The sequence below is a fragment of the Zootoca vivipara genome, chromosome 2 (genome assembly GCF_965207765.1).
Source record: "Zootoca vivipara chromosome 2, rZooViv2.hap1.1, whole genome shotgun sequence".
NCBI classification, from domain to species: Eukaryota; Metazoa; Chordata; class Lepidosauria; order Squamata; family Lacertidae; genus Zootoca; species Zootoca vivipara.
Genome location: NC_142584.1, coordinates 40,210,578 through 40,227,300, shown reverse-complemented (window position 1 = coordinate 40,227,300; position 16,723 = coordinate 40,210,578). Strand labels below are relative to the sequence as shown.

The 16,723-nt window shown below is 43.7% G+C and overlaps 1 protein-coding gene across 2 annotated transcripts in view; it reads left to right on the top strand.

The window, feature by feature from the left end:
• ADGRE5 (adhesion G protein-coupled receptor E5) overlaps window positions 1-16,723 on the top strand; it is a 53,087-nt gene that overhangs the window by 17,489 nt on the left and 18,875 nt on the right. Inside the window, exons 2-6 of one of the 2 annotated variants that reach the window (XM_035104827.3) lie at window positions 7,458-7,514; window positions 10,380-10,451; window positions 11,298-11,417; window positions 12,302-12,436; window positions 14,118-14,261. In XM_035104827.3, coding sequence (XP_034960718.1) covers window positions 7,458-7,514; window positions 10,380-10,451; window positions 11,298-11,417; window positions 12,302-12,436; window positions 14,118-14,261 — 528 coding nt within the window. The remainder of the gene's footprint in view (window positions 1-7,457; window positions 7,515-10,379; window positions 10,452-11,297; window positions 11,418-12,301; window positions 12,437-14,117; window positions 14,262-16,723) is intronic. The other variant, XM_035104828.3, reaches the window with a different exon arrangement.

Here is a 16,723-nt window from a genome sequence, read left to right as displayed (position 1 = left end):
AAATAAATAGATAAAGAACCATTGAGAACCATCAACTGTTTAGAAGCTGCCAATTCCAGTTCAACATGCAAAACTCTGTACATTTTAGGAACATTTCCTGACTGATTTTCACATGAAATAATTTTCCCTTTCCAGCAGAATACTGAGATTCAGGGTGTGGAGAAATTCTTTCAGAACCTTAATGCAAAATTATCTCCCAATGGGGGGGGGGGACGCCACCTAAACAAGCCCCTCCACACTTGGAAATTCATAGAAAATTGCTGTCTACCAGTTGACAGACTATGCAAACAAAAGGCTCCATTTCTTTCCTAGCAGGTACTCAGGATGGATACTTATCTCCCATTTGCATTTCACCCCGAAGCATTACCCTATGTTAATATAACCCTCCCTTTTCTAATGTAGCAATGATTGAGTGTTTTGCCAATTCTTTTCTTCCACAGCAAAAAAAAAAAAAAAAGTGAGGAGTGAGGAGATACAAACAGTAATTTCATTTCTCTTTGGCGCTTCTCTTTAGCTTATAAATAATCTGCTTCCATTTATTATATCAGTTTTTCCATTATGTCTATGAAATTATTCTAACAATAACCAGGTAAAAATTGTTGTGTGAGTGGTAATCTAAATTTTATTTTGTTTTATTTTTGTATCTTTTTTTTTTTGGTATTTCTACTTTTTCTTTCTGTACATACAAATGTAGCATCTAAGTCATTCTTTCCTGTAAATAATAATAATAATAATCCCTTTCAAACAAGATACATGAACCTCAAAGAGAATTCAGAACCACATAAGGAAAATGTTAATAACTTATCGATTGTGTCCTAATTAACAAAATTTTTGTCCTTTGTTTCCTCCACAGCCAAACTAGGTGAAGTAAATTAAACTGACTGAGTAGACAATAACAGCAGTAATTAAATAACTATGATCTTATATTATTTGCAGCTCCCCAAGAAGAAATTTCTAGAATATTCTCCCCTTTCTTGACTATTTATCACTATTATTTTTTAACTAATTATATCTTCAGGCCCCAACCCCCTGCAGGCCTATTTTCAAAAGGATGTTTTACAGGAAACCAAATTGACATTTTATCTCTTTGATCACAACCTAAGAAGGAGGACCTAGAAAGCTATAACGTTTCAGCAAGGTTTAGAAGTGCTGTTATAGAAGTACTGTTAACTTCCTCCCAGTGACTCGAAGGCAGACAAGAAAACCCCCTTGTTGGAGATACATGCAAAAGCAGCAAGAATTATCTCAAGTTCACCTGATTGCCTCAAGATATACAAATGGCGTATAATTAATAATTTGAAGGTTTTGTGCATTATGTGTTATATAGGAATACTGAAATGTGTCAAATGACTTTGGGACAAAGGGGGAAAGTGAATTGCAAGGACATTCTCTCTCCTTGACCTCAAGACTCTGTGCCCTAGGATTTAAAAGCAGCCGGAATTGTCTCAAGATCATGATGGCCTCAAGACATACAACTGATATATAATTATTAGGTCTTATGTTGCGTGATATTCGACAGAAACATTGAACTATGTCTGACAGTATGTTATTTCCACAAGGAGGGGGAGGTGAACCAATTTTGTGTTTAATTGTTGGGTTTTTTTTTTTAAAAAAAAATGTATAGTGTCCCAATGTTTTTTTTTTGTATTATTGCCATGCATTGTATGCCTTTTAAAGGATCAGGATATTGCATAGTTCAGTATTTAGATTAGATCAACTTATGACCACATTTTCTTGTCCCACCTGGCACTCTGCAGTGTGCCAACCTTCTCTACACATTTTTTAAATTTGTTTTTACTCATTTTACCAAGAATAAGCTCCAAGATCCATGAAACACCAGATAAATGAAGGTATTTATGTCTTGATTTAACAGGAATGATCCCTTTTAGAGTTAAATTTGACTAATTTGGACATGTTTTATGGGGCTGTATAAATTTTAATTTGGCTTCAGTTCTAATTGGGCAAGTGTATCCAAGGTGCAAGTAGCTTTCTTCCTTTAAGAGCAACTGGGCAACTCCCTACAGTGCAAGGCCAGAGCCTATAATAAAGGCCCATAGAAAGCCCAAGGCAAAGGCATCTCTCTCATGACATGTCCAAACCTGTGGCAGCTATGGTGAGTGCCAGGCGACATGGTCAATATGAAAGCCCTAAGGGGATTCACCAGGGATTGTTGCTGTTGTGCCACGTTGGAGGTGTGCAACCAGAGGAGAGCTAGCTTTTGACACCTGAGAACACACAAAAGGGTAAACAAGCAAACTGCACTTTCCAGTCAATATTGGTGGACCATCCTGTTAAGTGTAATACATAGACCATTTTTGAGAAATGCTTCTCCCAAAGTACTAAAACAACACATCTGGTTATTCTTTTGTGGGGCAACAATTTTTAAGAAAAATTATAGCCCCAAATGGGGAATTGTTATAAGAATTTTGAGGTCATATCTATATATATATAATAATTGTTCATAAAACATGTACATGAATGTACAGGCACATGTCTGAAGCAGCACAGGAAGACAGGCCTTTCTGACACCATTTTGACTCTCTCTCTGACCAGGTGTTCCTCTGCAAGGAAGAAGTGGGGTGGGGGGAACCTTCTCATTGTCTCAGGAATTAAAGTGATAATCCCTGGCATCCTGATACCTGACTGCCAGACAAAAGGGTGTGATTAACTTGGCTGGGAAACAGGGAAATGTAAATATCTCTCAATTTTGTTGATTAGGTTTTGGGGGGCAGGGGGCAGGGTCCAGACTGCTCAGATTACTGCCACCAGACCTCCCCTTTCATGATGTACCTATGATGAATCTAGGGAGGGGGGTCTTGGGCTACACCCCTTCTGTGACATATGGATGATGCTTCTGGGGGGTGGGCTGAAACCAATTTCAAATTTCTTTTTAAGGGCAAGACATCTTTGTTTGGGGTTCCTTCCTTGTTCTCCTGTGTGAGAGGAAGGACCCTGTTGCAACAGTTAAAATAAAAGTGCCTTGCTTCGTACGTCCTGGTTTGGTCTCTGTTATTTGGTGGGCAGGAGACGCTTAAATTCGTCTGCTTGCCTGGATCCTTGAGCTCTCCCTGGGTCAAGATCCATTTCTCTGGGTTCATAGGAACCAGCTTAAATTTTACAACACTGGCACTGGGTGCTGGTCTAGGCACAAAGGATGCAGATGGCACCTCAGAGGAGGGGATCGTTTCCCCCTCAGCAAGGCCTTCAGATCCTAAAGAGAGAGCTGGAATTGGGGGGTGGGGGCAGTTGTGCTGTGCTACCGAGGAGGCCAAAATGCCTATATGCTTGAAGTGGGAGCTTTCCTGGACCCTTTATTCCTAATCTTTATTTTTATTTTTGTACACTGCTCAATTTTACCTATGGAATACAGTCTAAACCACAGAGCCTAGGGCTTGGCGATCAGAAGGTTGGCAGTTCTAATCCCCGCGACGGGGTGAGCTCCCATTGTTCGATCCCTGTTCCTGCCAACCTAGCAGTTCGAAAACACGTCAAAGTGCAAGTAGATAAATAGGTATCGCTCCGGTGGGAAGGTAAACGGTGTTTTCGTGTGCTGCTCTGGTTCGCCAGAAGTGGCTTAGTCATGCTGCCACATGACCTGGAAGGTGTACGCCGGCTCCCTCGGCCAATAACGCGAGATGAGCGTGCAACCCCAGAGTCGTCTGCGACTGGACCTAACGGTCGGGGGTCCCTTTACCTTTTAAGCCTGATCCTTGGCAGGATAAGCACAATTGCCAGTGTTAGCCAGCAAACCTCTGAGGTTAGTCCCCATGGTAGAGTTGAAGAGGATTATTTGACAGAAAAGGGTCCCTCTCTACCTACATTTTTTCTGTTGCTTATGGGAAAATAACTGTAAAATAAAAAAATGAAGCTAAACTTCTCCACATAGAGACATTTACAAAAGAATTCTTTCCACAACATATAATGGGAGGTGTTTTAAATTTTATTTCTTCTCTCCAGCAAGTAATAAGAGGGAGAAATATACGACTATTTTGCAGTCTGTGTGATAGCAATCAAGGCAAGTGAACTGGAGATTTCTGTTCAGTCAAAATATATGCCCTGACCAATAATTTTTGACATATTACCATATCTGAAACCTAGGAGAGATAAGTTTGTAAAGGAAACAAGAGGGGCAAGAGATTAGAGGAGGAAACAAAAGGGGCAGAAGTTAGAACAGGAACAGAGGAAGATATGAACTAGAAGAAAGAGGAAGATAAAAAGAAGATAAGGCTATTGGTCTCATTTCAAAATACGTTACAGAAACTTGGTGATAGAATGAAGGAATGTGCAAGTAATGTGATTGATAAGACATTTGAGACATAATTTGGGCATGATGGAGTGAAAGATAAGTGTGTACTTTATCTCTTCAGTTGAAGTTGCTTGGACTTGCAGTATATTGTAATTACAAGAAGTAGAAAAATAATGACTATAAATCAGAATTGATAAAAATGAGAGCAGAGGAGATCTATAATGAAGGCTGAAAAAAATAAGATCAGAATCAGATGAGTGCCTGAAAGATTTGACTGACTCTCCAGTAACATTTATTTTATTTTTAATTTGGAAGACTCAAGTGCGAGGTGCATAAAATACATGCTTGGAATAAATTCTGCTTCACAAAAAATTACTCAGAAGGAAGTGCCACTGAGTTCAGTGGAACTTACTAAGCAAATGTAGGCTTGCGGCCTAAATATACAGTATTTTCTCGTCTATAAGACACTCCCATGTATAAGACGCCCCCTATTTTTTGGGACTCCGGTTTAAGAAAATGGGGAAAGATCTATCTGTGTATAATACGCCCCCAAATTTTGGACATTATTTTTTTAGGGGAAAAACCTAGTCTTATACATGGAAAAATACATACTTAGCAACATTATAGTAAAAATATAAAGTACTAAAGCTAGCTTTCCTCTCGTACTTTGGGCAAGAAGTAATATCAGTTTAAACCAGATGGTTCCTGGTTTTAATCCCACCATTTTAATTCTGTCTGGAGAATTTAACTTCCTAGCAAATTAGTTGAAAGAAATGAATCATTGGGGAATAGGAACACAGGAAGCTGCCTCGTCCCACGTCAAACCATTAGTCCACCTACCACAGGCTGTCCAGAGCTTCAAAAAAAAGTGCCCATTTAGAATCAATTTTCAGCAGTCTTCTTCAGCTGCTGAATACAATTGTTAGAGAAAGAAAGAATAGAAGCAAATATGAACCTGGGATGGAGATTCTGTGGACCTCCAAATGTTGATGGACTACAATTCTCATCACCCCCAACCATTGACCAGGCCTGATGAGAGTTGGAGTCCAACAACATCTAGAATGCTACAGCTTCCTCACCCTGTTGTAAAAGAAGATTATCATGGTCTCTTAGCTGTAAGTAGAAGCTTGATTTTCTGTTTCAGCCATGCATCGGAAAGAGCTCAGAGAAAAGATGGCAGGCATCAAATGCTCTGGGTAGTATTCAACTAAGTATTGTTCAGAGTAGACCTATTGGAATGAATGGAGCTAACCATGCGCATTAATTTCAGTGGGTCTGCTCTGAAAAAAACCACGTAGTTGACTTCCACCTTCTGTTAATAATAGAGCTGTGTATTGGGTTGCAGAAGATGGGAGGCGTCTGTGCTTGCCAGTACGCTGTTGAGGCTTCCCAGGACCAAGCATCAAATGCCTGTCTTTCATCATCAACTAAGCTTCTAATATTGCTGGAGGATTTTGCCACTCTCTTTTGCAGCCCCAGGCCTGGCTAAGCAAGCTTCTGTAATTGTATATGCTGAAGTTATTTATTGACACATTTTCGAGACTTTTGTTTGAACCGGGGCTGAGTGCCAGAACTTGTGAAGTAACAGTACAGAAGAAAGTAGCTAGGAGCCCTTGCAGGCAGCATTTTCACATACCACTGTGTAACCACAGCCTGCTCTGGTCCACCCTGCATGTTGACTTCTAGGTGACAAAGTGTAACTTACAGGCGGGTTGAAGACTAGAAACCACTTCTTGGAAATTAACCACTTGCTTGTGTTGGTTATTACCCTGCACAAACAATTGGCCCTCAATTTGCACATTGGTTCTAAGCAGAAGGAAAAAAACATTGTTGTGCTTGCAGATGTCGTGTTGATTGAATTGCAATACAATGACTAAAAATACAACACATGCGAGGCAATAAAACATCTCGGCACAATGTTTGTAAATGTTAGGAAGTTTTTAAAAGGCGAATCAAGAAATGCAGCAGACATCTACCAAAATAAAATAAAATCACAACCACCTGTTTCTCTTTATTAATATAAATGAATATGCCTCGTGCCCTTAAAAATTCCAGGCTTCTTTAACTATCTGTAGGGGAGAAACTGGCTCCTTGCCATAGAGGAAAGGACTAAGTGGGTTGGTTGGTTGGTTGGTTTACATGGGGGGACATGTTGCACTCCAATACCCATCAGCCCCAGCCAGCACAACCAATGGGCAGGAATGAAGGGAGCTGTAGCTCAGCAACATCTGGAGAGGCAGGATAGAATTTTTAAAATATAAATTTATGACTTGACAGTCAGTGAAATGGTCACAACACGATTTAATTAAATAAAAAATACTGGGGCCTTTTGCCACAGAACTCCTTTCCTTGAATCTATTGTCGATTCCGCCTTTTATTCTGGAGGGCCTTTGACTGGAGGGCTGTTCTGTCTCAGCTGCCAAGATGGGAGTCACTGTAATCTGTTAGCAGTTGTGTAAGCACTTGAAACTGGCTCTTCTCACAGAGCTGCCCTCCTTTGAGAAACCACTGCTTCCAAGAGAGCTGTGCAGTAAGGGGAAAGAACGGCTAGATAACCAGGACAGGAAATTATCTTACTATTCATTCAGAGTCAGCCACAGAACCAGATCCAAGGATTGCATCCTGATGTAATAATATGAAGAGCTGAATTCCTAAAGAGGTTACCTGGTGAAATACAAATGTGTGCTTTCCCTTATGTTGCCCCCCTATCTCTGAGTGATGGGCAGTCCTGGCTGATATTCCAGATATTGGCTTTCTTTCTTCCATAAATGTCCTGGATTTAGACAGGGTTTTAACAGTTGTACTTCAAAGGCATCCTGCCTCCAACAGTGGAGGTAGAACATAGCCATAGCCATTGTGGCTAGTAGCCACTGATAGACTTGGCCTCCATTAAATACTTATGAAGGTGTTTGTGAGATCCACAAAGGTTTTACTTCCTGGTGGGACCGAATGACCTGCCTCATGAGTTCTGGGAAGGTTGGGACATGCAGGTGAGTAGAGCCAGTGTAGTGTAAGAGGGTTAGACTAGGACTGGGCAGATACAGGGTCCAATTCCCTCTTAGTCATGGACCTGCCTCACCCATCTCCCAAAGTAGTTATGTGGATAAAGAAAGGTGGGAAAGAGAACCATGTGTGTTGCCTTGAGCTCCCCAGAGCAATGGCAAGGTATAAATGAATGGTAAGTCTGACACTGGGGCTCTCTGTCTTTCAGGACTCTTCATAATCCTGATTCAGTCTAGAGGTACTACCCAACAAGAAGCAGCAGAAGGTGAGTTCTCTGGATTAAAAAGCCTTCAGATAAGCAATAGAGGGCCAGTTAAAAACCATCGCTTTACCATGTTGTTTGTTTTGCGGAGGAGTGCAGCGTGTGCCAAGGACACCAAATGAAAGAGCTGCCATATGGCTGGGTGCAGCAAGCAATGCACAAAGCGGTGATAGCCAAGACGGGGAGAACATACTACGGGTCAGCTCATGGGGTTATGCATAGCACTGTGGCTACATTTTGAAGAAATGTCTTTCCATCCATCCATACTGTGGGTCGGTGGTTTCCATGTCCCGGAGATAAGCAAGTTATTCGTTCTGGATGGAGTCGCTTCCCCTTGAAGGAGCAAGTGCACATCTTGGGGGCACCCATGGATACATCTCTTGTCACTAGAGGCCCATGTGTCCTCTGTGGCTGGGAGTACTTTTTACCAGCACCACCTGGTTTACCAAGCCATGGCTGTTCCTGGACAGGGATAGCCTGGCCATCACAGTGCATGCACTGATAACCTCGAGACTGGATTACTGCAGTGCACTCTGTGTGGGGCAGCCCTTGGGCCTGGTTTGGAAACTATTGCTGATGCAGAATGAGATGGCCAGACTGGGGGCACATGACCGACACATGCCCTGGCTGCACATTTACTATGGAGCCAGGTTCAAGGTTCTTGTATTTGCAAAGCCCTGGGTACTTTACAGACTTTCTGAACACTATAGCCCAGCTTGACCATGGAGATAATCTGCAGGAGCCTTGTTGACAAGGTTCATCTGACAACAACAAGAAACCGAACCTTTAATGTCATCTGCCCAGTCATGTGGGATGCTCTGCAGGCACCTTCTGGTTTTTAAAATTATTATTATTGAATTATTAACCAAAAAAGTGCAGTCATAACGAAGAATAAAATATGTAAACCATAAAGCATCACAGCCTGGAAGGCCAAAACTACAAAGGTACAACCCACCTCCAGAGGGAAATAAAATTGTCTGCTGGAAAAACGTATGCTATCAAGATTTTTCAAGCAATTAAAAAATATCCGTGGTAATTAGTTGATCTCCGATTTTAAATTTTTACATGTTTTTAATTGTATATTTCTAAGTTGGTTGTAAACCAGCTTGATAGTTTTAAAAATATGAATAGCAGTATACAAATATTTTATGAATAAATAAATGTAAGGCAGCTTTCCATGTTCCTATATCCTTTATATTGCAGATAAACTTCCTTACAGGTGAAATAGCAAATGCTTAGGTACTAGTCTAATATATTTAAATATTCAATATTGTTGCACAAATTTGCTTAATGCAGTGTTGACCAATGATTTGTCACCTAGGACCACTCTAGAAATCTTTGCTAATGTGCAAACATGAAGGCTAGAATTTTGCCTTTCAAAAACATGTTTGTATTTTACTAACTTTTACTTAGAGTAGACCCATTGAAATTAATTGACCTAAGTTAGTCACGGCTATTCATTTCAGTGGGTTTGCTCTGAATAATAGTTGAATGTAACTCATAAATGTATTAGGGACTCTCATGCCTGAATGACATTAGATCCGACTCAACTCAGAATGAGAATTCCCTGGCCTTCCAAGCAGCTTTTTTTGCCTCAGGTTTTCCTGAAGCTACATGCTTCTCCTCCAGATATGTTAGGGATTATTATGACGGTAGTCATAATATAAGACATGGCAGTATTTTAAAGCTTTTGTAAAATATAAGACATACCCCGAAAATAAGACATGCCGCCGCCTGCCAGCGCTGGGCACGGGAGAGAGCAGGAGACTGATCAGCCACTGCGGCATCACACTGCCAGAGACTCGCAGCCACTGAGGAGCTCCTTCCCCCGTTGCCAAGGAAACGGCCCAGGGGAGAGACGCCAGAGCGGAGGCGCCCCCCGCCCGTGGATCCTGCGTGCCGCCTGGCTGTTGCCGCCGCTGAAAACGGCAATGCTTAGGGCCTCCTCCTCCTCGATGAAGTAAGGCCCCCCCAAGCAGTCCAGGGCTCGCTTCTGAATGCGCAGGGACAGGGCTGCGCCGTTAAACTGCTTGCAAACTCCTTGGCAAAAAGAAAGGTGTCCTGCAGAGCACCGGATCAAGGAGGCGGCCTGCGGGGTCGGCGCTGCTCAGCACCACGCAGAGTGCCAGATCGAGGAGCCGGTCTGCAGGGTTGGCGCCCAGCAGCTCCGCACGAAGCACCGCCTCCTCAATCCAGCCCCGTGCTGCTGGGTGCTGACTCTGCAGACCGGCTCCTCGATCCGGCACTCTGCGTGGTGCTGAGCAGCGCCGACCCCGCAGTGCGATTCCGCAGTGGCTGCTCAGTCTCCTGCTCTCTCCCATGCCATGTCCAGTTCCGGTGCAGCTGGGTGCCAACCCGGCAGGCTGCCTCCGGGATCCAGCAGCAGCAACGCGGCAGAAGAAGGAGGCTTGCTGTGCGCCCTGAGCCAGTGGGACCCAGCAGCAGCAACCCTTACAGTAATTGTATAAAAAAAAGACACCCCCCGAAAATAAGCCATAGGCTTGTTTTCTTGGGTAAAATAAATATAAGACGGTGTCTTAAAATGTGGGAAACACGGTACTTAAGAATAACTAAATTGCAAACTCTGGCACACATGAAAGCTTGGATTCTCAAAAAAATTGAAAGAAAGAAACGAGTTCTGGGGTTGCTGCTCCTACCATAATATATTCTGATTGCAGAATATTTAATTCCCCACTCTGCATGGATGGACTAGTTGTTTTGGAAGTATGTAGTGGGAAAAGGGGAGGTCCAATTTGGGGCACGTGGGCTTAAGTGTTGTTTCTCTGGAAGGAAGTGAGAAGAATGGGAACTGACTGCATGGCATAGGCAGAGACTCACCAGTTGCTGTTCTCCTCTCTGTCCTAACAGGCTGCTCACAGAAGGAAAAGGTTGGTAGCACCTGTAAACCGGAAGTTAGCGACTATGAAGACGAGGAGGACGGTAATTATACTAGCTTCCCAGATCACAGTAGTGATTTTAAAGTAAAATACATTTTTTAAAATAATAAAAACCCCAACAACTTTGCTCTTTGCTTCTCCGGCAGTTGCCCACAATGAAGAAACAAAAGCAATTAAATAACCTGGTCTTACATATTTATAGAAGTAATATGTCATATATTTAATCTTGCCACACTCAGAACACCTTCTTGGAGCAGCATCCAAAGCCAACAGGCTCCCCTACAGGGGCCTGCAGCTTTTGGCTTGAATAGCAGAGCTAGCCCCAAATTATAGGCCCCTGTTTTAACAGGAAATGTTGAATATGAAGTCCCAGTTGCACACATACAAGAAACCTCCTGACCCACTGTTAAGAGAAATATTGCCAACCCTTTGTCCTACTAAGGGCACTCGCTTCCAAGCTCTCAGTATGATTTGATTATTTGTGTGAGGATGTGAGAGGCTACATCCTCTGCAATGGATGCTTTAGTTTAGTTTCCTGCATTGCAAGGAGTTGGATTAACTGACCTTCGGGTTCCCTTCCAACTCTACTATTCTAGGATAAAATATTATGTTCGGCACTCTTGGGTTAGAGGAATCCAGTGACCCAGATTCCTCAAACCAGGATCAGAGAACGTTTGAGCCTCCATATGCTGTTGGATCACAACTCCCATCTTCCCGAGTCAGCGTAGCCAACAGTCAGGAATGATGGGAGGTGTAATCCAACATCAGGGGGTGAGCAACACAGGATCCATACCCTTCAAAGGAGTTCCCAGACTTCAGCCATTTGATGCATGCAGGAGACAGTTAACATCCAGATTGCAAAGTGTATCCTCCTTTGTTGCATTTGTAGATGTGGATAAATGCCTTGAGAAGACATTACAATGTGGATACCATGCCAACTGCAAGAACAACTCCTGCGTATGTGTAGAAGGATTTGAGCCTGACCCCGAGAATGAAAAAGCATGCAAGGGTAAGGGCTTTCTTGCTTGAGATGCAGCATGCTCGCTCCAGGCACGGCACTGACTTGACTTATAAAGCTGAGAGCTACAGCAGGGGCACAGGTCTGGCTCTACGTGGAGTTGTGCACAAGTTATACAACCAGCACCAAACCTAAGTGTACTGTCTGGGAATAAAAACAGGAGGGCTTCTCTCAAGCAAACACAACACTCTGCTCCTGGGAGTGGGGAGCCTGCACCCCTTAGCCTAAATGGGAAGCCTGGTAACTGCCAAAATTTGCTTGTTGGGGAGATGTCATAATTTAGTCTTCTTAATTTACTTCTGGCAGCTGAGTCTGTAACACAAGAGTGGGGAACCTCTGTGGGGGACGGCACAAAAAGCAGCAATTGCTGCCACGAAGTGAGGCAAGGAAGATCGCCACGTTGTTTAGCAGCATCCACATCACAACACCCTCTAGCTGTGCCTCCAGTTCATTACCTTCTTGCTTGCAGCTTCCGTGGCTGAAACTAACCGAAAAACCTGACTTGTTGCTCTCTCACCCTCTAAGCTGGAGGTTCCTCGAGTTGTTCCAGATGGCAATTGCCACTGAAATCTGGTGTTCTCAGCAGACATCTATTAACGCTAGCCTTTTTTTTTTTTTACTTGAATGGGAAGCTCTCTTGTCCCTGCTAACAGCCTGGCATGCCAGCTACGATGCTCTTGCAACCCAACACTTGAGAATTGCTGCTCTAAGTGAATGCTAACAGCATGCTTCTTTGAATGGCTTAATCAAGGCGGATTTCCTAGAATGGCTTGCCTTTCTGCAGCCATAAGCAGTTTCCTGCTTATCATGATGTGATGGCTCAGGTTGGGGGCCAATTTGCTGTGTTTCACCTAGAAGCAGATTTCTCATTGCAGACATTGATGAGTGCCAGAAAAACACTTCCATCTGTGGACCTTATGGAAGTTGCATCAACACCAAAGGGGATTACCTTTGTAAATGCAAGCCGGGATTTGCGAAGAGCATACAAGATGACAAAAAGCTATGTAGAGGTACAGCTCAGAGGGAATGCAACATTACTTCCTTACCTGGCCAAAAGAATGCATGGGCAATGACAATTCTTCATTTACCACAGAGTCACAATTAGCTAGTGATGTTAAATGTGTTGGGGCCAGAGGATGATCTGAGCACCTCTGATGCTAAAGCAAAAGAGACCTCAGCATGACCAGTGCTTGGAATAGAGATTGCTTGGAGGGCTGTCTAAGCCAATCTGAGCTCCCTGGATGAAGTTTGGTGTACAATTCACTGATAAAACATTTGAAGTTGAGCTTCCGTAATGGGCATGTTTGGATGTGGAGGATCAATGAGGCCATATTTCATATGACTGTTTGTAACATACCTGTGCACAAACCTACCATATGTAAGATTTCTGTATTCTTATATCGGTTATGTGATGCCAGAACAATGATCTGCCTTCACTATTGTATGCACTGTTACACATTTTACAGGGATTAAAGCTTTTGTGCATGTAAACTGTGGATTTCTGCATGGCATAATTCACATGCAGTTGCCTCTTGTCAAGTCGGCACCGTTTGTAGAGTCTTCCTGGGGCCATATTTCCCAGATGGATTGCCATGTCCTCCATTTCTGTGAGCCTTTTTGAAGGAAACCTGGGAATAGATGGCTTTAATCTAGGCCTTTTTTTTTGTCCTTCCTATCTTCTCCAGTATCCTCATTCCCATCTGTTCATGAGGTGCTGTAGGGATGAGAAACTTGCTTCTCTTGCCAACTGGGCCAAAACTCAAAGGAGAAGCTGCCATCAGGGTTGACTCCAGTGTACTCAAGAGACTTCCACTGTGTATGTGGAAGTTTGTGCACACAGGGACTTTCCAATCCTATCAACAGGAGAGGATTTAGCATATTCAAATGGGAAGTCCTTGTGTGAAGCATCTTCCAGGCTCAAATAAGAATGCGGACCCTTCCTTTGTCAGTATCATTCTCACCCACATGACACTGGAAGACCGTCCCACAATAGTTTTGCAGTTCAGCATCAAGAGGCCCTTTTCATGGAGAACTAGCACCCAAAGGAACGGTTCAAGGCATATACTTTAGCCTGGGTGCAATTCATGTGGCTGCACTACACTGCAGATTTTTTGGCACCCAAGTTGAAAACCTATCTTTTCCAGAAAGCCTTTGTAGATGCCTATTTAACTGCCCTGAGTCTTCACTCCATCTGTCAATGTTATTTTATTGTTTATTTGTTCTGGATCTGCTGTTGCTGTATTTTTATTTTAAGTCTGTGATAGTGCCCTGATCTGATAGCATGCTCAGATGAAGGTCAGGTGAGAAATCTAAATAAATACACTGTTTTATAGAATCATCATAAAAATGTTATATGGGGTGATAGTCAACTAAGTTTAACTCAGAGTAGACCTATTGAAATGAATGGGCCTGACTTGGTTGTGTTCGTTAATTTCAGTGGATCTGCTCTGAATAAAACTTAGTTGAATTTCAGCCACGGAATAATGCAGAATGCATTGCAGCAGAACTGAATTCACACAGTTGTGATTCTATCTAGTTACCTTGACCCCAAAGACACCCCCAGTTGACTCAACAGATTGCTGAATGCTAGGAGACAGCTTGGTTGTTTCTTACTTCTTCCTCTCGATTCCCTTTTCAGATTTCTTATTCTCATGTTGTTGTTTCTCTCTCTCCACCCCCCCCCCTTTTCAGATATTGATGAATGTAAACAAAATATTTGTCATGAAAGTGCCGAATGTGAAAACGTCGAGGGGAGCTTTCTGTGTACGTGCCCATCAGGGTATTTTCAGTATATGGATGTTGGACCGTTGGGTAAAAACATCACAAAATGCAAAGGTGAATTATGGGGGAAGAGGCTAGGAAATGGAGAGGGCAGGGGTAAGGTGACCAGGTTTTTTTCAATGAATCCGGGGACACTTTTCAACTTCAATGGAATTTGTATGGGGACTGATTTGTAGATCCGGGGACTGTCCCGGGAAACGGGGACGTCTGGTAACCTTAGGCAGGGGGCTGTGTTCTAAGGGGAGGGGGGAGGCTGACATTGTCAAAGGCCATGATGTGTAATGAACATAGACCTAGAGCAGGGGTCCCCAAACTAAGGCCCGGGGGCCGGATGCGGCCCAATCGCCTTCTAAATCTGGCCCACGGACAGTTCGGGAATCAGCATGTTTTTACATGAATAGAATGTATTATTTTATTTAAAATGCATCTCTGGTTATTTGTGGGACCTGCCTGGTGTTTTTACATGAGTAGAATGTGTCCTTTTACTTAAAATGCATCTCTGGGTTATTTGTGGGGCATAGGAATTCATTCATTTTTTTTTCAAAATATAGTCTGGCCCCCCACAAGGTCTGAGGGACAGTGGACCGGCCCCCTGCTGAAAAAGTTTGCTGATCCCTGACCTAGAGTCTAGATAATGCATGGTGGGGAGATGCATACATTTGCCTTCTGATCTTGCTTTAGTGTAGCACTATTCCTTGGTTTAAAAAAATACTCCTACTCCAGTAAAGTTAAATCCACATGGGAAGAAATGCAGAAAAGGTCCATTGATTACTTCAATAAACTGAAAACACTTATCTTGCCTTCCTTGCCTCAGTCACTGGCTCCCTGCATGCAAAGACAATTTGATTCCAGATGCGTTAACAGTGATCATTTTCTGCTCAGACAACATCTAACTAGGCTACCCAGGTGCATTATTTCCTTACAACTTCCATCGATGGCTCATCTCCACAGGGGCGTCTAGTTTCCACTCCCCTGGAATTCTGCTTTGACAGATTCCCCTTCCAGCATGAGTGATTGACAACAATTAACCACCCTCTGCTCTCCACTTCTTCAGGCTCCTTCAGACCAGGCAGGGGTGAGGAGCTTTGTTTCAGCAGCACTCCCGGGGCTTGTGGCTCCAGAACGGCCAGCTTGCGCCAATCCTTGCTGTGTAGGGCCAGTATGGCCAGGACAGCCAGGTGTATCTTGGGGGAAAGAGGCCAGGTGTGTGTAGCAGCACTAAGTCGCGAACTCAGCAAACCACAAGGGGAGGCTTTAGTGCAGGGGTGGCAAGCCCACATGCGGCCCTTGACCTACCGTATTTTTCTGTGACTAGGTTTTTTTTTACTAAAAAATAATGTCAAAAATTAGGAAGTGTTTTATGCACGGATACATCTCCCCCCATTTTCTTAAATCTGAGTCCCCCAAAATAGGGGGTGTCTTATACATGGGGGCATCTTATAGATGGAAAAATATGGTAATTTCCTGCCAATGAAGAGGGGACTCTGGTGGGAAGGATGCAAAGCAGGAGGGATAGAATGGGGAGCCAAAGCTGGATGGGGAATAGAGGAAGGGGAGGGGAGGCCTCTGCAAGTGGTCAGGCCAGACATCTGGTAAGGGCTGTCTGCCCTGTTCCCTTACAGCCCTGTGAATGAGGAGGAGGAGGCCAGAGAGAAGAAGAGAAGGAAGGGGGTAGCAGAGACAGAGAGAAAGGGTATGGCGGCGTGTGGGCCCTTAGAGGCATGTGACCCCCAGCTAAAAGAAGGATCCCCATCTTTCGCTTCGTGTGCTGTCACAGTTCCCAGCCCATCCTTTAAAAGTTGGGGCTAACTGCTCCATAGCTGTGGCCAACATTTGAAAGCATGGAAACAAGGTTCCATGCTCTTGTAGTCTGAATTCGTCCACATGTGCTGGAACCTGCAGGTCATTTCTAAATGACAGACAGCATTCACCGGTGGATTTATTTTATCCTTTTCTTGCTCAAGGGTGGAGGATTCAGAAGAGACCACGGGAAGTACTTCTTCACATGGCATCGTGGCTTTTGCTCCCGCAAGAGGCCAGTCATGGGTGGCTATAAAAGAGCATTAGACAAATTCATGGAGGGGAGAGGGATATGGGAGGCTCCTAGCTATGACAGCTACATTCTCCCTCCACCGTCGGAGGCAGTATGCCTCTGAATGCCAGTGTGCTCAGCAGCTGCTTTGGGGCTTCCCATAGGCATCATGTGAGAACAGGGTATTAGACTAAATGGGCCATCGAGCAGGATCTCCGTAAGTACTTAATGTTCTCCCAATATGTTATTTTACTTTTTTCTGAGAAACGAAACAAAGCTGGCTGGGGAAAGACCCAGAGCTGGGGAGGGAAGGGGTGTAGAGGTGAGTGGGAAGGAGAACCTTTCATTTTGAAAAACAGGTGTTGCTTTCAGTCACAGTGAATTGTTTTCCCAGTGTGCTGTAGTCACAGTGACTTGGGGGATAGCACCTCCTCCAGGTCCCCATTTTTGCCCACGAAAAGGAGGGGAGAAAATTTCTCTTTTC